Raw genomic sequence first — 27180 nt, forward strand, 5'->3', positions numbered from 1 at the left:
TTTTTTTTTTTTTTTTTTTCATTTATATGTTTACTATTGAAATGTTGTTGTATGCATTTGTCAATTTTATTTAATTTCTGTATTTTCTTAAATGTGTGTGTATAGAGTATTTACAGAGTGTTAACTTTTAGTTTTAGTTACTTTTTCTTATTTGTAAATCGCTTTGGATAAAAGCGTCTGCTAAATTACTAAAAGTAAAGTAAGTAAAAGTATATCCTATAACAATGCTTGCAAACCAAAAAAAAAAAAAGAGGTTAATAAAAAAAAAAAAAAACAATTACATTTTTTTCACAGATTTCATTTTTTCATCACATTTTGACTGACGCAAAGGCACCTGCCTCACATTCAGCGCAACTGTCGTCACTGTCATGTGACGTCCAGCAGAGGGCGTCGCGTCTCGAGGGCGGAGATTGAACGTCCCCTTTCTCTTCCTCTGATTGGCCAGCAGAGAGCCTGACGGAGCTGGGCGGGTCCTTCGCGGGGTATCTCGCCCTCTGATTGGCCAGGCGCGTTTAGAGTGACTGGAGCGCAGAGGCAGAGGCGCAGCGGAGAATCACAGCAGCACAAACCCACTGCGCTCATGGCATCAAGGAGAATGGAGACCAAACCAGTCATAACCTGCCTCAAAACGCTCCTCATCGTCTATTCCTTCGTGTTCTGGGTGAGTGACCCTCATTCATTAGCGTTTTTGAGCGTTTCATGTTTCCGCGGCATGTTATGAAGCATTTAAATTGATTTGTTATCATAATAAGGCGTTTGTTGCAATATTGCGCCACTAGAAAACAAGTGCATCTCCATCATGGCAGGGCTGGACCCATCTGAGGCCATTAGAAACACGAATATGATTATGCATAGCAACGATTCTGATCAAGAATATGAGACACAATATGCATTTCAAGGCAAATGATGAAAAACATAAAAAACGCAGTTTTTTGAGACGCAAAATGAGATGCTCATGATGAGTTTGGATATTATTCATATTTAATTAATATTAATGTTTAAATAAGGACATATGCAGAACATTATTCCTGATGAATTGAATATTAATGTCCAAAAATGGACATATACACAACATTCTAAATTGTTAATTAAATATTAATGTTCAAATATGAGCATATCTTGGACATCATTACTTGTAATTTTAACATTAATGCCCAAATATGGACATATGCTGAATATGATGGATCATAAATCGAAAGTTAATGTCCAAACATGGACATTTGCTGAATATGATTGACTGAATCTGAATATACAGGCATTAAAATGATACAAATATGGACAGCTTCTAGAAATGTTAGGGTTTCAGTGAATCATCTCTGTCATATGAAGCAAACCTCTGCATCCTCATCTTTAGTAATGAATGTGATGGTTTCTGTCTGTTGAAAGTCTTTGGATAGTTACGGTTGACTGTGACATGATGGCACCGCCCCGGTACCACTGTTGTATCTGTGTGTAATGACTGCTCCAGCTATCATTTTTTTTTAGTATTATAGGCTACGTATTAATAGTAACTCTTTATAATATAACTTTCAGTATAAGAACATTCACATTTCATTCACATTTCTTGCATAGACATGAATTCCAGTTCTTGTTTCTGCCCAAAAACCCCCCATTTAGACAGGAATAAATGGTCTGACTGACATGCGACGTGAAGTTTTTCTAGTCAATTAAGGGAGGATTTCTTAACTATGTGATGCAAAAACCAGCTTTCAAAGATTTGATGCTACTAACCTGGCAAACTTTGGCGAATCTGATGCACAGACTAAGGCTGGGACTAGATACATTGATTTATAGGCTATTTTTGCATGTATGTTTAATCTGTTCAACGATATGTAATGTTTGTTAATGACTAGCTAATGCAAGATATTCTAAAGTGTTTTTGCAGTTTTGTAGGCAAAGAAAGGCAATGGCCTGAATAAGTTATTTGTTAAGAATTAGACAAATATTCCATTTTATCATTAATTATTCAGAAGAAATGGGGAAAAAGGGCCAAGTAATTGAGCACATGTTCTGTTAGATGTGATTACTAAGTGATGAATTACTGTACAATCGACACGATTCATTAAAACCATCTGCAAGCCAATTTGACCTCAGATATCAATTTAAAATCTCATGTGAAATATTCAAGAAATGTGAACGTTTAGGAATTTAAAAAAACAATAGCGATTTAAATATTTGATGATTAGCCTGTGTGAGGGATTTTTGCAGTGACTTGATTATATTGCTTTGATTTTTCTTGATTGAGTCTTTGCGATATTCAGGTTCATAGAAGTATGCATAGATTGCATTATTTTTTGGGCTTAGAATGGCTACTCTCATATAGTCAGACAATAATGATGTATAATGGAAAACTCCAGAAACAAACTTTGAAGCGGCTGTCAAAATTGGCATATTGCACTCGGTGTGTATTTGATTGAACCGGTTTTGAAGACGTGTTTCTTCCCAGGAATGTGGGCTTCAGATCTCATGTAGGTCAACACTCTGGGTTTGTGTTAGTAGTTCGTTCGGTAGTTAGTTCCTTCTGTGCTCACTGGAGCTTCAGTAATGCAGTTTGGCCTTGTTCCACCAACCAGCGGCTGTTCAGCTCTCTGTCCGTCTGTAATCCCACTCGGCACAGTGATCCAGTGCATGACCCAAATCTAGGTCATTTGGACTGAAACGCCGTGTATTTCTACTGTAGACCTCAGAGTAGACGCCATATTTATTTGACAAAAACAATACGTCGAGTTCAGCATCTCGTAGCCTCATTTTCATCCAAGTTAAAAATGATCTAAAATGTCTAAAATGGTTTAAGCAAGAAGCAAACTAATAGGAGTGAATTTGCAAAACAGTATTTTAGCGCAAACCCATTCATCTTATTTACGAACAACTCACAACTCAGTTAATTTTTGGGGTAAATGTGCTGAAATAGTGTGTTATTATAAAGTAAGTTTGTCATTTTACATTTGTCTGTGTTGAATTCTGCCTCTTGTAGTTTTGTTTTCATAAAATAAAGTTAAATATGATCTAAAATGTATATTCTGACTAAAAGTGAAATCTTTAATCAAGAAAAAAACTCATAGGAAAGTAATTTAGCACTTTCGCAAGTAGCACTTAAGAGTGAACCATTATAAACTGAATTGTGAGTCATTCATAAATAAGACTATTTACGAATGACTGAAAATTAATTTGAGTTCTTGGTTATAATGCTCTGAAATAGCATATTTTAATTGACTGTTTGTCATTTTTCATCACTTATTTTCTATATAATTGCGCAATTTGGATAACGTAATTTTTTGGTTTAAAAGAGACATTTATGTACATTTCCTAGTAATAATGACTAAGATATTATCTAAAACATCTATTACGACTAAAATTTGAACCGTCTGGAACATTTCATCAAGAATCAAGCTCTATTTATATAGCATTTAGCATTTTCACAAGTAGTAGCTATTTCTGCGCAGACCCTTGTTTCTTATTTACAAACAACTCACAAATCAGTTTACCTCCGAAGTAAATGCAGTAAAATAACATTATTACGAAGTAATTGTAATTTTTTTCAGCATGAAAATACCTGCTTATTTTCACGCTATATAATTGCATGATTTAGGCAATATTTTTGATTTAGGCTAAATTTACGAAGCAAATTTTTTTAAACAATTTTGCAATTTCGCAAGTAGACTTTCAGACAAACCCTTGTGTCTTATTTACAAATGACTAACAATTGAGTTTATCTCTTCTGTAAATGTGCTGAAATAGTATATTTTTTAGCACTAATAGGCTTCCTTATTTTGACACTATGTAATTGCGCAATTTGGGTAAAGAAATCTTTTCCTAATAATTATGGCAGCAGTAATTAATCAAATAAGTTATGTGGAATATATATGAAATCTATCCAGATACATGTGCATTTAAGCGCACTTTGAGTATTAAAACAGACAAACCCCTATCGTTTGGTTAGATGTTTTGGCTGGTTGATTGATTCACTTGTGTTTTTTGTAATTTTGTGTTTAAATGGAATAATTATGCAGTTTAAAAGAACATTTGAAGGATTCAAGTGTGCAGTTAGCATCACTAAACTGAATTGTGCACTGGCAGAACAAATGAGCTTTGAAACTCACGTTGTGTTGAAACAGCGAGCGAGCGAGGGCATAATTGAAGCGAGATGTGAAGATAGAGGCAGAAATTAGATAGAGAGCATGTGAGTGACAAATGAAAATGGAGTTGGTGTCGTTTCTCCATCCTCCCATCAGCTGTTCTGGACCTGTTGGGTTCATTCTGTTCGTCTGAACGCAGACAGACGGAGCGCCGTGTGTCCTGCTGTCGACCCTCACAAACACATTCACACTCTCTGTTCTCCCAGAGGCAGACTAAGAGGGCTGAGAAAAGACAGGCCGAACATGAGGCAGAGGAGACTGGTGCCTGTTGCTTTGAATGAAATAACTAGTGCATTTCACACCCAGCCAGATTAGATTGTATTTCACATGTTAACATGCTGCTATTTGTGGAGAAGATCTAACACCTTGAGTTAACCAGACACGACGCAACACGTTTCCAGTATTTCCAACCCTGTCCTCGCTGGAAGGAAAAATGCTTTAAAGTAACACAGCTAATCATAACATGTTTGATGTTTATGTTACGTTCATGTTCATGCTAGTTTCCAACTAGTAAAAACCAATTATGTCAAACTCATGATTGCAAGTTGCACATTGCAAGTTCACAAGTTAAAGGCAGTTCTGTCATGACAACTCTCGGAGGGATTGGCATGGTAATGTACATGACAATGTTAATCTTGTTAGTCTTGGTGGAAAAGATCTGCTACACTGCTGCGGCAGAGTAAGTACCGAGACTTGATACTGCCGATACATCTACAACATGCTGCTGTGAGCATGTAAGAAATACTGCTGCTGCAAATATAGCATGCATGAAATAACCCCCATATAGCATGCATGAATCACCTCATAGCAGATCTATACAGGTGGAGCTGGGGAAGGTGGAGGAAGGTTTCTGAAGTGTGCTGCGAACTGCTACAGCAAGCACTAGTCTATTTGAATGTTGAGCAGTGACCTCATTGGCTACTGATACAGGAGAGAACCAATCAGCTGTGCCATGTGATGATGATGTCGTTAGATCAGATTGAGTTAGACCTATCGGACTGCGCCATCTAGAGTTTCATGCCAGAAATGTGTATTTATTTGGCTAACTCTACATATTCTGTTTGATATGTTGTTTTTTACTGGCAATGTTATGTGGTGTGTTTTCTTAGTGTATTTATTATGTGAAGTTGTAATTTGGACCAAAGTGATTTTATTGTGGGCAGAGCTTGTGATTAATAAAAAAATTTAAAACAAGTGGCACAAATTGGTGTTGCTTATCACTGTAAATTGAATTTTATGTAGATTTATAGAAAATTAAAACTATTTACAGCTAATTTTATTGCTATTTTGTTCAAAAAGGGTTTTCAAAGCGATGCCATAAAATGTATATTTTTTTTTTTAATGGATGCTTAATTTTTTTTACGTTTTGTGGCCTCCATTCTTAATGATAACCAGTTAGAATACAGTAAAAGAATAAAAGAAAGTATTTTTTACATTGTGTTATTGTTCGCTTCGGAGGGCAGAGGTAGAGTGATCAAACAGAGATTTATTCAGATAGAACTTCACCATCAAAACGGGAGGAACTGAGAAACATTTAATCTCTCATATTGTATACAAATTAAGTCATGTTTTAACCGTGTTTTCTTGCTGAAAATGTACTCACCCTTGAGCCATCCAAGATTTAGGCTAGATCAGTTTTCAGAACAGATGTGGAAGAATGAGAGTCCAAACAGCTGATAAAAACATCACACAGTAGTCCACAATTAATCCACACTCCAGTCGATCAATTAACAAATTGTAAAGTAAAAAGCTTTGTGCATTTGTAAGAAACAAATCTATCACAAGGCGTTTTAACTTTAAAGCGTCACTTCTCTCCTTAGTCAAAGGAGATGAAGGGGAAAGGGAAGTGGTGTGTGGCCAAGTATGGTGACCCGTACTCGGAATTTGTGCATTTAACCCATCCAAGTGTACACACAGTAGTGAACATACACCCGGAGCAGTGGGCAGCCCGGGGAGCAGTTTGGGGTTCGGTGCCTTGCTCAAGGGTCTCACCTCAGTCGTGGTATTGAGGGTGGAGAGCGTGTTGGTTATTCACTCCCCCCACCTACAATACCTGCCGGACCTGAGACTCAAACCCACGACCTTCGGGTTACAAGTTCAACTCTCTATCTATTAGGCCACGACTGCCCCTGACTGGAGAAAGCAATATTTTAGACTCATACTTTAGCTAGATGCAACAGTTTGCAGTTAAAAAACATATTACAAACACGTTAAATGATGGACTGTTTGGACTCTTATTCTTATTCTTATTCTTATTCTGACGGCACCCATTCACTGCAGAGGATCCATTGGTGACCAAGTGATGTAATGCTACATTTCTCCAAATATATTCTGGTGAAGAAACCAACTCATCTATATCTTAGATGGCTTGAGGGTGGGTAGATTTTCAGCAATTTTTCATTTTTGGGTGAACTTTTCCTTTAAGAATCCTTTAGTGATAGAACTCATCCAATTAAATCTTCACAGCTCTACAGTCCTTCTTTAAATGACTGTTGGTATTATCCTGCTCTGAATCCTATTAAAGGCAGCTTATGAAGACACTCATGACTCTCAGCTGACGAGATGCTTAATCATGATACCTGCTTGACATGTGAGGAACATCATAGATGTGTTTGTGTCAATGAAAACCTGAAAACACCATATTTCTCTAAAATCCCAACATGATTCAGTGTATTCCCTGTGTCTTTCTGACTCTAGTTTGGTAAACATCCAGAACAGAAACACTTCTTTTCCCACTGGGATTGCCTTTCCCAGGAAACATGATCTTTACCTTTATTATCTGCATCAAAAACTCATTGTGGTTTTGTAAACAGGAAGGGAACAAAACCTAAAGGAGTGTCTGATTAATGCAGTAATAAACAGCAGGACCCATCAGAAAAAGAAGCTTCAACCTCTAATGGAAATGAAATTGAGTTGAGATCTGATTGGTTCTGAGTGACTTTGTTGGCAGGGAAATCTGATTAAAGATCGCAAAGGCCAAATATTCCTTTGTTGATTTGGAGTCAATGTGAGCAATGCATTCATATGTTGATTTTGAAAAGTGATTCATCTGAAATTCTGAAAAGTGTGAGTGTCCTACTGTGACATCCCGTTTGTGTGTGTGTCAGGGGTTTGGCACTGTTTGGTATGAGAGCTTTTTTTAGGTTAATCCTTGTCTGAATGATATCGTCTGATTACATGAGTGAATGAATGGGAAATCATAACTGTTAAATGTTGCTTAGTTACAGTTGATAAAAAGCCAATTGATAACAAATAAATTATAATGTAGGAAATCAAACTGTTTTTTAAAATGGTTTGAATTGTACTACCAATTGTGTTTGACTTGTTAAACTGTTAAAGTCCCAATTGAACACTTTGAAAAGTCTCTCACGTTTGCATTCCTGGAATATTCCCAATTAGTTCCTGGCTGTGGAATTTAAAGGTGACTGGAATTCCTGTTTTTAGGTCCTGGAATGACACCATGAACAGTTTTACACAAGCCTGCTAATGAAAGAGATGCTATTATTAGCCGCTAGCTAGAGACGTGGTGCAAGATTCTTGCATTTGCTTTGTACTGATATGGCGATTAGCAGGCTTTACGCTCATGGGGAAGGGTATGCTAAGTGATTGTGTTAGCAGCACGTAGCACAAGTATCGTTTTTTGTACAGAAATAAGTTTTAACTTTCAAATGATTAACTTTATATTAGCTGCTGTGTTGTATAACTAAGCATGCTAGGAACACCTGAGTTACAGACGGTTGCGGTTAGCATGCATGTTGTCACACTAAGCCAAGGAGAAACAAATCTAGTCTATTATATCCTCGTCTTGGAATTAAAATTGTGAGCAGTGCTAGCCTGTAAAAAAACAATGCTAGTGTGTTATGGAAGCCTCTCAGAGCATTGTGCTGGTGCTAAGATCTACTAAATGGTTTTCAGAATACATTGCTAAGCAGGTGCTGGAGTGTTTTTGATGGTTCCTGAGTGGTTGCTTACCGATCGAAGCCAGAAAGAGACCAACTAATTCAGTTGTTTTTGTTTCAAGCATAAACTGAACACTTTTGCTAATACAGATTTCTCTTGTGAAAATTAAGTTAACTTTAGCATACTTTTTAAGCACTTATTATGGAAATAGGCTAATAGTCATACACTTTAAAAGAATGTCAAAGTGCAGACTTAGTTTGTTATTGGCAATTATTTTAATTTTAGCATGCATTTTTGACATTTTAAGTTAATCTTTATTTATAATTTCATAATTCTATTGTCTTTGAAATAAGGTTGAAGTGTACTTAAGTGTATAAAGGCACAGCCACTAAAGTATACTTGGTTACACTTTTTTTAAGGTGTCCTTGTTACAGTGTAAGTATACATTTAAGTACGGAGTAATATTAATTAACTACATGTACTTACTATATGGTTAGGATTAGGGGTACTTTCATGTAATTATGCATAATTTATTGTTAAAATAGTAAGTACATGTAACGTGTAACAAGGACATCTTAAAATAAAGTGTTACCATATACCCTTTAAAGTACACTAAAGGGAAATTTTTATTGCATTAGTACTATATTATCTACAAGTACATTTTTAAAAAGTATCCATTTATGATTTGAAATACACTACAAGTGCACATTCAATACAATCAAGCATGCTTATTTTTTCACAAGGGGATCTGTCTTGTTTTAAGGACATTTAGATACGGTTTTCCTTGTTGCTAGGTTGCTAATGCTGATTTGTTTTGTGGAAAAATAAGTACTTTCCAGCACACAAAGTGCTAATTATGGAAATAATATACTTTAAAAAATATATACTTTATATATGCTTTTCTAAAAATATATACTAAGTGCAAACTGAATGTTTTTGGACACTGAATTGCGTGTTATTTGCAATTAAATAAAATGTGTTATACTAGTGTTGAATTTACATGAAATTTAACATACTTAAGTAGGACTTAAGTCTTTATTCAGAATTTCATACATCTATTGTCTTTGGTTAAAAATGTACTACCGAATGTAGTGACATAGGGGTAAGAATGTACTTAAATCTGTACTCAGATGTATACTTAAGTGTGTTCTTAAGAGTGTTCCTAAGTGTTTTAATAAACATGTTTTTATAGTCTTTTTAAAAACACTTAAATGGCCTTTTTTATAGTACTGGATTATACACAAGTTAAAAAAAAAATTAAATACTATTAAGATTTTATTAAGCACAGTTCTTCACAAAGGTTATCTTGTTTTAAAAACATAGCCTATATATTTTTTTAACCTCAAAAACAACCAAAAATATTAAGAAACTACATTTTACAATGCGTTCATAGCACAACAAATTTAAGTAGCGAAGTTTGTTACTTAGGGTTGTTAGTGTTAATGAGATGCCCACTAAAATAGATGGCTCCCCCATTAGCATTAGCGTTCTCATTTCCCGCTCTGTTAAACACATGCACTCTAGTTGAAGGCCAAAATTCACTGTCTTTTATTTCGAAATGAGATTCGTCTCTGTCTGTTTTTGCTTTAATTTGATCTGTTTTAGCTATCCACACATCAGTCCTTCGTTTCCTGCTAACCGCCAAATACACAGTCAATTTAGCCTTGGATAGATCGCTCTGATTTAAGCTGCCACCGGCCTCCATTTTCCTGTCAGTTGACTCTCTGAATAATGAGATGGACCTTTCGGTGTCATAGAGACGCTGACTCTTGCCGGCTGTTTTCCGCCGACTCTGATCTAACATTTCTCGGAAGCGGTGCAGGAGAGAATGAGGCTGAAAGGCCAGTCCCTCTGACAGCTGTAGATGGCCATTAAACGTGCGGCGGCCCATCTAACCGACCCTCTCAGAACAAACAGCAGTTATCGACGAGCCGCACTGGATCATGAAGATGTACGGCAATGGCCGAGAGAGAGAGAGAGAGAGAGAGAGAGAGAGAGAGAGAGAGAGAGAGAGCAGTGGAGTGGAAGACAAGGGAAAATTACCAGCTCAGTCTGAGCTGATACAATTCAGGGAAGAAAACAAGCAGGATTTTGTTTGACTTTTACGATCTTTTAAAATTAAGCACTGCACTGTTTCTCATGCACTGGAAAGATGTGAAACTGTACTATATAGGGAAGGTGAGCAAAAATTAGTGACTTTTATCTAGGCCTATGTACATTGGGAATGAAAGGAGATTTCAAACCGGGGGCTGCAAGGGGTTCACAAAATGTAAAAATTTGTATTGTTATTTAATATTAAGGGATTTCAGACAGGTGGCCACAAGGGCTTTACAGAAATTGAATTCTTTTTAGCTTTTGATGTTATTTAATAAAAGAGGTTTTCAAGGTTTCAAGAGGTTTTGGCAGAAGTGGTTCACAATTATTTCTTATTTTTTATTTATTTTATGAAAGGGGTTTTCAAAATGGATTATTTTCAACAACAATTTTTTATTGTCATTTAATAAAATGTGTTTTCAAATAAGGGTTTAAAAGGGATTCACAAAAATTGAGAAAAAAAAGTAATGAAAGGGATTAGAGCTGCATGAATAATCATTAATAGATCGCAATCTTGATTCAAACACACACGCATTTAGCAGATGTTTTTAATCCAGATTGATTTACAAATGAGCTGTAAAACGTGTTTAAATCATAAAAGTAGCAAAATTCATCACAATTTCTATTCTATTGGCATTCCTAGTTTTTAACAATAATAAAAAATTAAAGACCTAAACATATATGAAGTTACAATACTTTAAATGTTAAACAGCAACAACATTTTAAGTAAACGACAACATTTAACGACAGTTAAACATTTAGGTATATATATATATAAAAAATAATAATAACAGGTAAGACACTGCTGATGAATGCTTAAATGTGGCAAAGATGACAATCTGCGGATCTTTCTTCACAGATGAATGTTATACAGGAAGTGTCTGACTGCGAGCTCTGTTGTTCTGGGGTCTCTCTGTGTTTGTTGTCCTGGGCCCCCCGTGTGACCAGATGCTTTTCCCAGCTTGACCGTATGAGAGAAAGTGCCACAGAAGCAAACTGTGATGCGACACGCTGTGTCCTGTGAGAACAGAAAGAGAGAGAGAGTGTGTGTGTGTGTGTCACATAAAGGACTAGAGTGATTATGGTGTCACCTGTTGTTTGGTGTGTGTGCGTTCATGTGTCAAACTCTCACAGCCTGTTGATAGCGGAAAGAAAAGCATTGTGTATCAGACAGACATCTAGGAGTCAGCGAGGAAGGTGTCAGCAGTGCTTCACACAATATTTACTGTAACTTGCATTGCGTGATAAGAACGGCATAACGAAAACATCAACTCTGTGTGCTTTTGCAAGTGTTTATTTTTGGACAGTTCTGATATTAATGTTGTTATTTGCATTTCATTTATTTTTCGCTAATTACGGTAATGTTTTATTTATTAGTTCATGTATGTAGGGGTGTGCGATATTCTGGTAGACCTGATTAATCGGTAGAGATTTTGCATCGTCTCTTTCGCTGTTACATATTCACGTGACATTGCTGTGCTTCGTGGTCACGTAAACGTATCGTTTGCATGCGTTTTTAAGCACAAGTTTTTAAAAACAAGTGATTTTAAGTCACTGATATACAATCAGCTGGGAACAAAATCATTTTGCTATATGCACTCGCTGTCTGAGAGACCTGCAAACGTGAAGACGGTGCAGTCAGGGGTAGACAATAAGGGAAATTTGCCACTGGCCCTCTGGGCCAGTGTCTTTTGAAGTTCACTGGCCCAGGTCAACGCGTCGGTATTGATCCCAATAATCACGAAAAAGAACAGTTTGCTTGAACAACATGAATAACATTTATTTTTTTTAAGGTAGGTTTAGTGCAAAGTGCAGCAAAACTGTGCAAAAACATGAAACAAGTGCAAATAAACCTATTGCATAGGATTCATTCTCTGTAGTCACACAGCAATTCATTATATTATGTTCATACCATAGGTTTCATACACGTTAACTTTTCTCTAACTTACTTGTCTGCATATGTGGGCATTGATCTGCAGAGCTCACAGTAAACCTCTTTTTTTTCTTGATCGTAGCCCAGCTAGGGGTGGGCGATATGGGAAAAATATCATATCACGTTTTTTTTTAGAAATATCACGATTCACGATTTTATCACGATTCTTTGTCATGTTGGTTTTACAAGTTGTCTGAGCATTACAGCCAAACTAGAAAGACAAAGATGCATGGCAGATATTTAGGCCAAAGTGGGCGAAGATAAAAAATCTTTGTCATTATTTTATTTTTCTTATTAAAAAATAAGAACAAAGATACATATTACAAATACACATAATATACAAATAAAACAAACAGTGCTTTATTTTCAGGTACAATAGGTGTATTTAGCAGAGCATTCAATGAAATTAAATGAACAAATATAAAAATAAAACACTAGATAGACTGATTCCTAAAGCAACTGTATTAAAGTTTTTCAGTCAAGAATAGTGAGTGATTTTTCTCTTTGCGTTTTGTTGTTTTGTTAACGTTAAATGAATAGCTCCCCCAAAAATTAATAGTGGTTTGGGACAACATGTAAATTAAATTTTAGGGTGAACTATCCCTTTAATGACAGTCGACAGCATGTTTAGTGTCCTGTCCCTTTAAGAGCTGCACACATCTAATATACAGGCACGCATCCGTTTCTCTCTTAACTATTTACTTTCATTTTAGAGATAACCAACTGAGTCTGTATGTAAACCTTGTGTGTTTTGACAGTATTAGCGCAAAAGATAACTTGGTTGAGTAATCAGGCGCTGTTAGACAGGCTTTTTAGTGCGCGTGCTTCAGGTGTATGCGCTCAGAAAACGCGCACGTCAGACCAGCGCGCGAATGAAACATTTAACCAGCAAGGCTTGTGTGCAAATAATGTACTTTTGCGATCGCGAATAAGTGCAGTGTCCTGTCAGAGTAACTCTACTGCTGTATGTCGTGTTGTACAGTATATAGAGACGGAGGCGCCAGAACTGTATTTGACAATGTGTGCTGTAGCACAATACTACGATATTTATTCAAAAGCAGATGGTGGAGACATTTTTATCGTGCACGATCAAAAATCGTCATATCGCACACCCCTAAGCCCAGCCAATTCCAGCGGTCTCGCCACTGGGGCTGAAACTTTCTCTGCCTTTTCTTTTCGTATTCCCTTTCGCTTTCCCTCAATTCCTCTGGTTATTTTCTCTTCCTTGCCTTCTCTTTTTTACCCAGCGTTTGGCCAAGTGATGGGGGTTTCAGAAACATGTAGCCTAGCTTAATAGTAGCTATAGGTAGGTGCTGAGCAGCAGTGTGCAGTTTGCGTGCGTGACCGCGGGAGCGAGCAAGGCGGTGCAGACGCATAAACGCGCATAAACCCGCTGCATCTGTAAGGCTGTCGGGATCACGTAACGTGTTAGCGGTGGTTACCGAGACGATTTAACAGAAATCAAAACACAGAACCACAGGTAATTAATGTGAAATTAGACTTTTTTTAATCGAGGCATTATTTTTACTGGCCCCACCGGGCTAGTGGTTGGAGCGATCTGGTGGCCCTGACGGTTTTAAAAGTAAGTCCGGGCCACCGGGCCAATTATATTGTCGACCCCATAGAGCGTGGAAGTACTGAACGAAGTTACTGTATTTTTGCCACTAAATAGACCTTGAACGGTTAAATACACACTTGTATGTGTCAAAATGCCCATCTTTGCATGTATCCTTGTTAACACAGTAATTTAGGTCTTAAGTGAAAACAAACAGCTGAGAAAGAAAACACATGTGTAACAGTATATAGGATCTAGGCAGCTCTTAAAGTGACAGCAGTCTAATATCCCTGCTGTCTGTCATTCATATTAATCAAACAACAAAACAGAGAAAATGTCTGACTGCTTTTGACTTAATCACATTTGTAACTTTAATACGAAGAAATATATATTTAATTTACACAATGAAGAATATGCAGTGTTTTTAAACATTTGATTTACTCTATACAACGTAACATTTCTTATTTATTTGTTGTAATGTAGTTTTTTTTTGTTACGTTGCTTGCAATTAGGCTAGTTTCTTATTTAATCATCTTATTTAACTTTTTTTGTGATATTGACACTGGTGACAAGAATTATGAAACTTCTGTTATATTCTATGTTATAAAATTACTCGTATCGTGATATAAGATTTTGGTCATATCCAAAATCTTGGTTCCTTTTTTTTTAACACTTTTTTTTTTTTTTTTTTTTGTACCCCAGTTTGAAAACCCCTGAAATAAACTACTTCTTTACCAAAACTGTAAAAGATTAGGCTATATTAAATCAGTTGTGCATCACATAATAAGCTCTACCTCCGTCTTTCCCAGCCACTTTTTAAAAGTTAAGACATTAAACACAAAAACATTTAAAATCCAATTAAAAGAGTCCAATTAAAAAAAATAAATAAAAAAAAACATTTATTAGTGAGATATGAGGTATTGGTTAAATGATGACAGGCCTCACAGGAGCCTGACGTGAACGTCTGTTTGTTTTGGCATTGATGGGTGGATTGAGATTACAGCGGGTTTTGGGATTCCTGTTGCCATGGATACAGATTTCTCCTACAGCTGGATGACAGTGGAGAACATTTGTTGTGCTCAACAATCTCCGAGTTGAAACATGGTGAAAAGTACAGCACTGTTAGTGCCTGCTGGCTTTAGTTGACTGTGGCTGTTTGTGGGGACTTCCTGCAGTGATAACATCACGACAGTATGAGTGACGGTGTGTTTTTAATGCTCTTAGTGGATTATGAGACTTCTAGGTTTGGAAAGGCTAATGTAAGATGAAGGCAAATCTTATATTTTGATTGCACTGATTTGGAAATGATGATATGAAGTTTTGGGGTCAACAATGGTTTTAACAAATTCAGTTATTTTGACATTAGTGTGTAGAAAAAGATACACTGTCATCTTAATAGAAAAAAATTAAAGAAAAAATTAAGTGAAATATTATATTATTGTAATTACTAATTATAAATAGTTTTCACTTATTTTAAATATTTTTTTTGTATTATATTATATAATATTATTTAATTTGATAAACATTGTCATTTTTAAGTAGTGGTCGACCGATATTGGGTTTTTGACAGCTGCTACAGATGCCGATATTATATATATATATATATATATATATATATATATATATATATATATAATTTTTTATTTTAATTTGTGTATTTATCATTATGTACCTTTTTATTACTTTTTTGAAACCCCCTTAAATAAACTACTTATTTATTAAAACTGTAAAAGATTATATTACATTATTTCTGAATAACTTAATATCTATAAGCTTAGATATTAAGCTTATAGATATTCTTTGCCATTTTGTCACATGTTAATTGTAATTAGTTTTCACTTTTTTAATATATTTTAATTTTAGAAACAACATGCCATTTTAATACAACACTAAATAGTTTTAACAGTTTGTGGTTAGTGATTTTAATGTTTTATTTTATTTCATTTTATTTAAACCTTTTTTTTTTTTTTACACCATTTTGATCCCAGTAAAAAAAAAAACTCTCTATCACACGCACACACACACACACACACACACACACACTTGTTCCTTTGAGCAGATTCAAGGCCACAGAACAACAGCGGCTTTGATCAGGAATTTGAAATGCAAAGAGCAGGATGGCTTTTCTCCTGCGCTCTCGTTTCCTCTCGGGTCCCCTTTTCATGATAGTGTCTCTCTGTGGCCCGTTCTCTCTCTCACACTCGCTCCAGACACACAGAGAAATGGAGAACAGTCAGTTCCTGTCTGCAGCAGAAGCTCTGGCTCTCTGAGTTAATTAGCTTGATGGCTAAAATGTTGTGAACATGCGTCGGTTGGTCTGAGGTGTTGATACGTTTCCTTCTCTCCTAAGGTTTCCATTCAAGGTTGTGAATTTAAAGGAAAATGTCAAATTTTTGTATGTTGCTTGGTTTTTGTTGTTCGTAACTTCATATAAAACTTAGTACAACTAATATAAAAAATATATATATTTTTTTGTGCATATATTTGTTCATATAAAAATACTACAAAATTAGTATAATTTATTTTTAAAAGTTTTGTTCCTATAAAATGAATAAAAATAATATTCAAGAAAGAAAGAATATAACACTTTTTAAAAATAGAATATAACAATTTTTGTTGTATATTGTTTAAAAAATAGAATGGAATATTTTGGTTTTGTTGTTCATATAAAATTAAAATAATATAATCAATGCAACATAACTTTATTTTTTGTGTTTGTTGTTTGGTTTTTGTTTATATACAAACTAATAAAAAGATTTAATATAGTCCTTCATTTTTGTTGTACAGTATATTTTTTTGTTTTTGTTGTTCATATCAAAATAAATAAAATAAAATAAATAAATATTCAAGAAAGAAAGACTATAACACTTTATTAAAACTAAAATAGAATACAATACTTTATTTTTGTATTGTTTTGGTTTTGTTGGTCATTTAAATAAAAAAATATATAATCAATACAACATATAACTTTCTTTTTTTGTTTATTGTTTGGTTTTTGTGTGAATAAAACATTTATTAAAAAATAATAGATTAAATAGAATATAGTCCTTCATTTTTGTTGCATATTTTTTGTTGTTCATAAAATAAAATAAAAATAATAAACAATATAACACTTTATAAATAAAACAACAACAAAAAAGAATGTAATACTCCTTTTTGTTGTATATTGTTTGTTTTTTGTTGTTCATCTAAATAAATAAAATAATATTCAAGAAAAATAATATAACACTCAGGTAAACGGGCAAAAGAGTAAAAATGCAAGTTGTTGAATCTTTATACTTTATAGAGCATATATTATAATCAGAGGTGTGTAGAGTAGCCAAAAACTGTACTCAAGTAAAAGTAAAAGTACTTGTAGAAATATTTACTCAAGTAAAAGTAAAAGTAATAGTCTGAATAGTTACTTGAGTAAGAGTAAAAAAGTATCGGATAAAAAAACTACTCAAGTAGTTAGTTACTAGTTACTTTGGATCATATACTGAATATAGTCTTTTTATTTAGATTTATAGATATTTAGATACAATTTACACACACACACACACACACATACATATACATACACACTGCCGTTCAAAAGATTTTTTTTTAATGTAATTTATTTCAGTGACGCAAATCTTAATTTTTATTAGCCTTTATGCCAGTCTTCAGTGTCACATAATCCTTCAGAAATCATTCCAATATGTTGATTTATTATCAATGCTATTCTTTTAACCTTCTATTCATAAAAAAAAATCCTTAACAAAATGTCACGTTCCAAAAAAAAAACTGCAAATCCCTGTTGAAAAAAACAGCATATGCTGGTATAGGTATGTTTTGAAGCATATGGGATGCTGGTTTGAGCTGGTTTAATGGTCCGAGCAGCTTAAGACCAGCACATGACCAGCATAAATCAGCATCCCAGCTTCAAAACATACTTAACTAGCATATGCTGTTTTTTCAACAACACTGATAATAAATCAATATATTAGAATGATTGCTGAAGGATCATATGACTCTGAAAACTGGAGTAACAGCTGATAAAGATTCAGATTTGCATCACTGAATTAAATTATATTTTAAAGTATATTAATTGTTATTCATGAATTATTAATTATGTATTATTTATATATGTATATAACCTCTGACATGGAGAAGAGAGAAATCTCCTCACAAGACCGCTACTGAACATCTGAACATAACGAAATAAATGCATATGATGGATCTCTTCTGTCTGTTCCGCAAAACGTAAACAAATGTAGATTTTATTTCTGCAAGCGTAAATATTGTGAAAATATCAATATTAATTGTGTCTAAGCAAAGGCATTCCTCCTGGAACTAACGCGGGTTTGGCGGGTGTTCATTTCATACTCTGTGACAGCTTATACTGAATAAATTCTGGATTGTATTTAATGTATAAGGTACATTTATAACTAACTGGTAATGTCATAGTGGTATCGTGTAGTCAGTGCAATCGAATCTATACCTGTGGAACCGACAGCACTGTTCATCTAATAAAGATCTTCATACCTAGCAAACCATAGCCTTTTCAGATTTGCTTTCACCTGACTGTAGATCCAAAGCCACGTCTTCATCGCTCTTGATGTTCTTAAACTTTCTGTTATCTGAGAGAGAACCGCTTCAGACTCAGCGCGTGCGGCAGGGAACTGAACGAATCATTCAAACTGATTCACGAACCGATTCACTGGTTTGCCAACAGGTTTGTTCGAGCCTTCGAACAGAATTGACTCAAAAGAATGAATCATTCGCGAATGGGCATCGTTCATTGCCCAGAGAAAAGTAGACGGCGCGTTTGGAATAAACTGAAGCATTTTTTACTTTATTATTACGTATTGCAATAAGATAAAGTAACGAGAGGAGCGTCGCCCACAGTAACTAAGTAAAAGTACCGTTTTTTCACTAAAAATGTACTTGAGTAAGAGTAAAAGTACCCATTTTTAAATATACTCTAAAAGTATTAGTTACCCAAAAAATTTACTCTAGTAAATGTAACGAAGTAAATGTAACTCGTTACTACCCACCTCTGATTATAATGCAATTTTCTGTTTATTTTTTTATTTGCTTTTTCAATAAATAAATTTGACAATTTTCTTCTTTTTTTCAGATGTTTTCATTCTTGTCATTTTTTGCATGTATAATTACTGTTAATTTATGCCACGGAGGCAAGAATGGTAAGAATTGTTAAAATGGACTAAAAACTACAACACATTACTGTTAACGTTGTTGTAAATAGTGGCTGTTCATGTTCAAAAAAGAATCATCTAAAAGTGGAAGCTGTAGCCGCTGCATAAACATAAAAATGGACTCCATTTGCTGGCGTTGCTCCTTGATTCTTAATATTTCCCGAAAAATGCATAATTGAGAACGCCACAGGAAAGCATAGAATTTACATGTCACTATGGAAACGTTGCCATGGCACCCGCCTCTTCTGCTGTCATGGAGCGTTTTCCTCGACGACGAGAGCTCTAATAGATTTTTTCTCTTTTTTTATGTAAGCTCTAAATTGTCTGTAACTCAAGAGGCGCTGCTGACATATCAAAGATGAATGCTGCCGAGCCGCATCAATTTGAGATTCATTTGAAGAAATGAACGCTTCACGTTGCGTTAGCAGACAAATGCGAGTGTCAGGGGATAGAAAGCGTCTCGTTCAGAAACATGTGGCTGAGATCCTGTTTAATATCGGCTCTTTGTGGGTAAAATGAAAAAGCAATGACTAGATCTCAGAGCTACTCCAAGTCCAATCTCTATCGCTCTGAGCTAATATAAACCAAGCGCTCGCAACACCAAGGTCATGGGTTTGATTCCCAGGGAATACATGAACTGATAAAACCTCTGAAAGAAAGTGCATTAGTAGTTTTGAAAGTTTAGTGATCTCGCAGGTTTTCTTGGGTTAACAGGGTTTTATGCATCATTATTTAACAGACTGCTGGCTAAGACGGAGAGAGAGAGAGAGGATGACAGACGTACTGCTGAATAATTTATATTCTTTTGCTCAATAAAACATTTTTTTCTGCCAGCTTTCACACAGAAAACACAAGTTCCACTCTTCGGTGTAGTTTTGCGTCATGATATATGCATAGTGGATGGCTGGTCATTTCTTTCTCTTTCTTTGTTTTTGTCTCAGTCCTTCCTAGAACATCCTGGTGAATCTCCCGAAATGACTCATATTTCTAAAAACTCAAAAGAACGCTATGAAAAGTTATGTAATAAATTATATTTTATGTAAAGAAAATGAAGCCTATTTACCTATAAGGTAATTAGAATGATATTTTTATTTTTCATTATGGTAATGATGGTATTTATTTATTTGTTTGTGTATTTGGTTATTTACATGTAATTACAATTTTTGCTTCATGGTAATGATAGTATTTATTCATTTATTTATTTGCATTATGTAAATAGAATGATATTTTTTGTTGCATTATGGTAATGATGGTATTTATTTGCGTTATGGTCATTAAAATTGTGTTTTACATTATAGTTTTTATTTTTATTGTTGTAATGATGACATTTATTTATTTGCCATATGCTAATTGGAATGGTTTGTTTTATTTTTTGCATTATGGTAATTATGATATTTAATTATTTATTTATTCACATTATGATTATTAGAAATAATATTTTTTTTTACATTGTGACAATGATGGTATTTATTCACGTTATGGTACTTATAATTTTTTTGCATTATGGTAATATGATATTTATTTACTTATTTGTGTTACGAAAATTACAATTAAATTTTATTACATTGTGGTAATGATGATTATTTGTGTTATGGTAATGAGAATAATAAGAATGATAAAAACAAAAAGGCAGATATTATTATGCTGTATATTTCACTGTATATTTTTTGTAAAAGTGACCCGGACGTTTTTTTGTTGTTGTTTGTTTTTTCCCCCCATCTACAGCTTTAAAATAAAAAGACAGTAGAGCTCTCTGTCAAAGATAAACGTTAATGGCCCTTTCTGTCTCCTCGTATCTTCTTTCTCAAGGGTTTTTAAAGTTCTTCACACTTTACGCTTTATTTCCTGAAAGTTAAGAGTTGTTTCCTCCTCTCTCTCTCGGATCCCTGATGAGTCACACCATCTGTGCACTTTCTCCTTCTCTCTCCGTCTCTCTGTCTCAGTGTGAGATGGAGATGGGACGTTGTGTCCTCTATGCGGTGGTGGACATGGTCTGAATGACAACATGGTGCTACCATTGAGATTAGGATGGATACAACTTTTTCTCAAATCCTAGTGTCTAGTCTTCCTGGATACCATTTAAAGCTAACGTATCACCTTGTTAGCGTATCAACATGTTAACGACAAAAAGACGATACAATTGCAGTGTCAAATTTTAATACCATTGTACTATATATTGATATGTGGTATTAGCATAGTATATATTCCGAAAAAAAAAACATGGTATTACTATGGTAAAATGTAAAAAAAAGTTATTTCAAATGATTTCAGTCAATACTAGTGTGTGTTGTATTTTTTTGTTGCTAATTGGAGTATTGCGTCATTCACTTACAAATAATTCCAAAAATTACCATTGTACATGTCCAGCATTTCCATGGTGCTTTTTGGTACTTTCGACAACATAACATAAAAATACTGCTGTGATACTGTAGCTATCAGATTTTAACATCATAGTACTTTATATATGTGATATTAGAATGGTGAAAACAGTATTACCATGTTACCATGTCCAAAAAATGTTCAGTGAAATTAAAAATGTATCATTTTAGCCAACATTTGTGTATTTTACTGTATTTTTTTTATGCCTGTTGAAGTATCATGTTGTTAGCAACAAGCTAATGACAAAAAGTACCATGGCAGTATTTAACATATTGGTGTTTTATGCGTACTTTACTATTCATATTTTTGCTAAAGTATTGTTGTTGCAGTGTTAGCTTAGCAACATGCTAATGACAAGTGCTGTGGGTAGTATTTAAAATGTAACATTTGAGTGTTAATGTATATTTTGCTGTATTTTGTGCTCATTCAAGTATTGTTGTTTCACTGTTAGCTTAGTAACATGCTAATGACAAAAAATTTAACATTTAGCATGTTTAACACATTTGTGCGTTATGTATATTTTGCAATACATTTTGTTCATTCGAGTTTTGTTGCACTGTTAGCTTAGTTACATGTTAGGCTAATGGCAAAAAGTATATTTGTGGGTGCTGTGTAAATTTTGTGCTAATTTGAGTCATTGTTTTGTACAAGATTTTGAACAGTTAGCTTAGCAACTGATGCAAATGATGCACTTATACACCATGCTCTTATACACGATGTACTCAAACATGTAGTGTATGAATTTTATCAGTTTTATTTTAATCTGAGTCTGATAGCCCCTCCCCCTGTGCGGCAAAATTAAAGCTGCAACTGTTGAGTATATAAAGTGTCCAACATTCCACACTTTGTTTTTGTTTTTTTGGCAATTTAAGTGCATCAACTGTGTATAAAGTACACTTTCTTTTTGGAATTTTCAATGTGAATGCACTTCTCATGGTATTTATACTACAAAACGTCATAGAATAGTGCATAAGTACATTATTCGGGATGCACCTACAATTTGGAACTCTTAAATTATATTATGTCGCATAAGGTTTCTTTTTAGTTAGTATGCTGCCTTAAAATGTTGCTGCCTATGTAGACAGTAGGCACCAAGGCAGCTCACTATTGAGTTTAGCTTGTGCCACAGTAGCTCTTCACACCATCATCAGCATATCCATAAAAATGGATATGGCAATATGACGGCATCAACTTGTTCTGAGTGGGATGTGGGTTCACTTATTTATGGCCGTTTCTGTGGGTAGCATTGTGTGTGCTCGCTAACTCCACACTATTGCTTGGATATTAGTCATGGCATTTCAGACGATTACATGCAGTGATGATTACATGTAGAAATGTCCTGTATGTGTTGATCCGGGTTCAGTTCGTCGTGTTGAATCTGTGGTCCGTCTGCTAGCAGGCTAAACTGGTTCAGCACAAGCAGCCAAAGGCGACTTTCTCCCATCGGCTTTCATGTGCCCTCCAACTGCTGATAAAAATTAATAAACGCTGACAGAATGATCCAAACAGCTGAAACACAATCTGTTCCACCTAGTTTCTAAACTAAAAATGATTACAATTATTAATTGAATGCCCTCAATGATTAGCATAATCCAATACCGTTTAACAGATTGCCTTGGTTCATGTTCAGAACATGGTAATGCCATGGCACTTTTTTGTAAGTGAAGTCTAGATGAAACCGGAAAGATTAAACATGTTTAGATGCATATTTTAACCAGGCTTATGTATTTTTCTAAGAATAGTTGTGTCTCTGTTTGGCCGATCATCTATTACGTGACATCCCGCCACCCCTCAATGAGTCCCATGTGTCATAGAACCTTCTAGTGATGGAGAAATACACCGGTGCCCTCTTCTGGTCAACACACTGAAACAGATTGAATGGTTGTTTATGGTACACCCTTGTGTGACTAAACTATAAAAAATAATTATAAAATAATTCCCCTATTATAAAATAAGGGGAAAATATTAAATACATTATGCTTTCAGTATGTAAAAAAATTCTAGAAAAAAAAAAAGAGATTTGTAGGCTGGAGTTTATATGCATTTTTATTCAAGATATAAATTATTCTGGTTCTGTTTTAAAATGTTTATTTGTAAAACAACTTTTCTATTTATTTATTTAGTTTTTTTATGACAAATCCCAGTAACAAAGATTGAATTTGTGCTTTTAGATAAGGTCTTTTATTTTCATATATCAATTAAAGTCAACTGGTGTATATATAAAACTTTCATTATACTAATTAGTACATACTAAAGCAAATCAGATTAGTTTTAACATAAAATATGTAAATAACACACAAAATACTAATTAAACGTTTATTTTTATTATATTAAACTTTTTACACTTTTAATTTACGCTTTAGTGATTTTATGTGCTTTTGTCATTTCTATTATTTTAAAAACTACTACTATTTTTGTTTTTTATAAATGTATTTATTTTTTTAATTGTAGTCATTTTAGTACTTCAACTTGTTTCAGTTAAGTGTTTTTGTCTAATAATTATACTTTATTTAATCTTATTTCAATTACAGAAAACTAATTTTAATAGTTTTAGTTTTAGTTAAAAGCAACACTGATAAGTAATTAGTAAATGATTCAAATTGGGGTCATTATTATCAAATATTTGGCCACAGAACCTCATTACTGGCTGATGAGAATCATTTCCATGTTGTGGAATGATAACTGTCTTCATGTATTGTCCACTAGATGGTAGCAAAGGAGTAAAAGTACTTACTAGATGGGTTAAACGTTAAAAGTTCTAATGTTTGTCTTTCTCTTTAGATCACAGGGGCAATCCTGCTAGCAGTGGGATTATGGGGGAAATTCATTCTGGGTCCGTACATCTCTCTGATCGCTGAGAACTCCACCAATGCTCCCTACGTGCTCATCGGGACTGGGACCAGCATCATCGTGTTCGGATTGTTCGGATGCTTCGCCACGTGCCGCGGGAGTCCATGGATGCTCAAACTGGTGAGTTTAGCCTCAGGGAGCACATTTTACATCAAATGACGCCCCAAAACAAACAGATAACGTGTCTCTCTCGCTCTCTCCATCTCTAGTATGCCATGTTCCTGTCTCTGGTGTTCCTGGCCGAGCTGGTCGCTGGCATCTCGGGCTTTGTTTTCCGTCATGAGGTGAGACGTGCATAGGCATATTCTCCGGCGGTGACCCTTAATGCGTCTCAGAGATCTCCATCTGTCTTGCACTAGGAGAGCTTGTTCTGGTGACATCTGTGTGTGTGTGTTTACTCAGATCAAGGGCACCTTTATGAGGACGTACAACGAGGCCATTCAGAACTACAATGCCCAGGACGAGAGGAGCATCGCGGTGGACAACGTCCAGAGGAGTGTATGTTCAAACACTGGTTAACATCAGTTCATCTGATTAATGCTGTTTATGTAGTGTAAGGAAAAATGTATTGTCATCTGCATTAAAATTTAGAAAATCTAGTCAAAGACAAAGTTACCTGCCTTGACTGGAAGTTTAAAGTAGTTCTAAAAGCTTTAAGTTTATAGTTTGCATGTCAGTTAGATTGATTGCTAGTCCTTGCTAAGGTCTTACTAGTAATTGCTATTTTCTGGTTGTTAGGTAGTAGTTAGGACATTCTGTGTGGTTGCTATGGGGTTGCTAAGTTATTCTGGGTGGTTAGGGTGTTGCTTTGATATTTTCTGATTGTTAGGCAGTTGCACGGGCATTCTGTGTGGTTGCTAAGGTATTCTGGGTGGTTAGGAGGTTGCCAAGACATTTTCTGGTTGTTAGGTAGTGGCAAGGGATTTTTGTGGTTGTTAGGGGGTTGCTAAGGTATTCCTGGTGGTTAGGGTGTTGCTAAGATATTTTCTGATTGTTAGGCAGTTGCAAGGGCATTCTGTGTGGTTGCTAAGGTATTCTGGGTGGTTGGGGGTTGCTAAGAAATGTTCTGGTTGTTAGGTAGTTGGTCATTCTGTGTGGTTGCTATGGGGGTATTCTGGGTGCTTCGGTTTTCTAGGGTGTTGATAATGTGTTCCAGGTAGTTTTTAGGGGGTTGCAGATAGATAGATAGATAGATAGATAGATAGATAGATAGATAGCATTACCTGTCATAAGCTCTGATCTGTATGATATTCTCTCTCACTGTGTTCAGTTGCGTTGTTGTGGAGTTCTGAACTATACCAGCTGGTTCTCCAGCGTTTATTTCCCTGTGAATGGAATTCCTCCGAGCTGCTGTGCTAACATCTCCGACTGCAACGCCTCAGACCTGCGAAATGCCACCATAGTGGCCACCAAAGTCCATCAGCAGGTAACACACACACACACACACATATGTTGGTTTTTGTGGTTTATGGGGACTCTCCATAGGCGTAATGGTTTTTATACTGAACAAACTGTGTGTGCTATTGCCCTACACCAACCCTACACCTAAACTTAGCCCTCACAGGAGACTTTGTGCATTTTTAGATTTTCAAAAAAACACCATTTAGTATGTTTTTAAGCCTTTTGAATTACGGGGACATAGGCAGTGTCCTCATAAACCACCTTCATATTGTAATACCTCTGTCATACCCATGTCATTATACAAATTTGTGTCCTCATAAACCACATAAACACACACACACACACACACACACACACACACACAGATTGTGTTTTTCATGTATTTATAATGCTTCTGTTGTGTTCAGGGCTGCTATGAGCTGGTGACGACTTTCATTGAGACTAACATGGGCATTATTGCTGGAGTAACGTTTGGAATTGCATTTTCACAGGTTAAGATGGAGACTTATTCTTTTTCTCTTTTACTCCTTTTTTTGTGTGTGGTTACAGGAAATCAGAATTTTTTTAATGTCAGTTTTTTTTATATTCATTTTTTACATTAATACATTTCATTTTAAACATAGTATTTTTTTTGTTTTATTTTAAACATTTTAAAGATATCCCTTAATTTAAATATATTTTTTTACTTTTTAAAATATTTAAAACAAAATATCTCTTTTAATATTCTGCACTTATTTAATTATACTATACTTTTATTTTAAACATTTGATTTTAAATATTCACACCTATTTTTTAAAAAACATTTCATTTGATTGTTTTGACCTTTTTTAGATATTTATAGTTTTAAGCCTTCTATGTAAAAGATTGCTGTTATATAGAAAACTCTGAATGGTCAAACAAATGTGACCCTGGAGCACAAAACCAGTCTTAAGTCGCTGGGGTATATTTGTAAAACACATTGTATGGGTCAAAATTATCCATTTTTCTTTTATGCCAAAAATCATTAGGATGTTAAATAAAGATCATGTTCCATGAAGATATTCAGTGAATTTCCTACCATAAATATATCAAAACTTAATTTTTGATCAGTAATATGCATTGCTAAGAACTTCTTTTGGACAGCTTTAAAGGTGATTTTCTCAGTATTTTGATTTTTTTGCACCCTCAGATTCTAGATTTTCAAATAGTTGTATCTCAACCAAATATTGTCTGATCCTAACAAACCATACATCAATGGAAAGCTTATTTATTCAGCTCTCATATGACGTTGAAATCTCAATTTCGAAAAAATTGACACTTAAGACTGGTTTTGTGGTCCATGGTCACAAATAGATAGTCCCGCCCCAAAACTCACGCAACTGGTCTTTCATCTAAACATAACCCTCTCCCTGAGACCTCATAATCCTATCTGAGGCGATCGTTTGCGAGCTAATATTTACTCCGGTCTGTTTTCCGTTTAGCGCTGAAGCGAGTTGAACAGCTGGCTGCTGCTGTCTCGCACAGGTGGAGCGGAATGAGTCGCTGGGTAACGGCGCGTCTAAAAGCCGCGCTGCCATGACAACCCCTCAGCGAACGCCGACCCCGGGCTGTCTGTGTTTTCCCAGTCCTCATTTAGTAAACACACATAGACACAGGCGCGGGAGCCGAGCGAACGTGCCGCTTCAAACGCAATCAGGCGCTCTGTCACTCACGCTTCGCCTCGGGACTATTATGTAGATATCGCTCCATCCGTACTAATGGGTCCAAAGGGCC

The 27180-nt window shown here is 35.1% G+C and overlaps 1 protein-coding gene across 1 annotated transcript in view; it reads left to right on the plus strand.

Annotated features, from left to right (window-relative positions):
• The first annotated feature begins 520 nt into the window (after positions 1–520).
• The window catches only part of tspan7 (tetraspanin 7), a 33808-nt gene continuing 7148 nt past the window's right edge, over positions 521–27180 (plus strand). Inside the window, exons 1-6 of the mRNA XM_079424947.1 lie at positions 521–661; positions 23959–24147; positions 24237–24311; positions 24430–24525; positions 25298–25453; positions 25836–25919. Of these exons, the coding sequence (XP_079281073.1) occupies positions 581–661; positions 23959–24147; positions 24237–24311; positions 24430–24525; positions 25298–25453; positions 25836–25919 (681 nt within the window). The 5' untranslated portion in view covers positions 521–580. The remainder of the gene's footprint in view (positions 662–23958; positions 24148–24236; positions 24312–24429; positions 24526–25297; positions 25454–25835; positions 25920–27180) is intronic.

Source organism: Barbus barbus (assembly GCF_936440315.1).
Source record: "Barbus barbus genome assembly, chromosome: 9".
Classification (NCBI taxonomy): domain Eukaryota; kingdom Metazoa; phylum Chordata; class Actinopteri; order Cypriniformes; family Cyprinidae; genus Barbus; species Barbus barbus.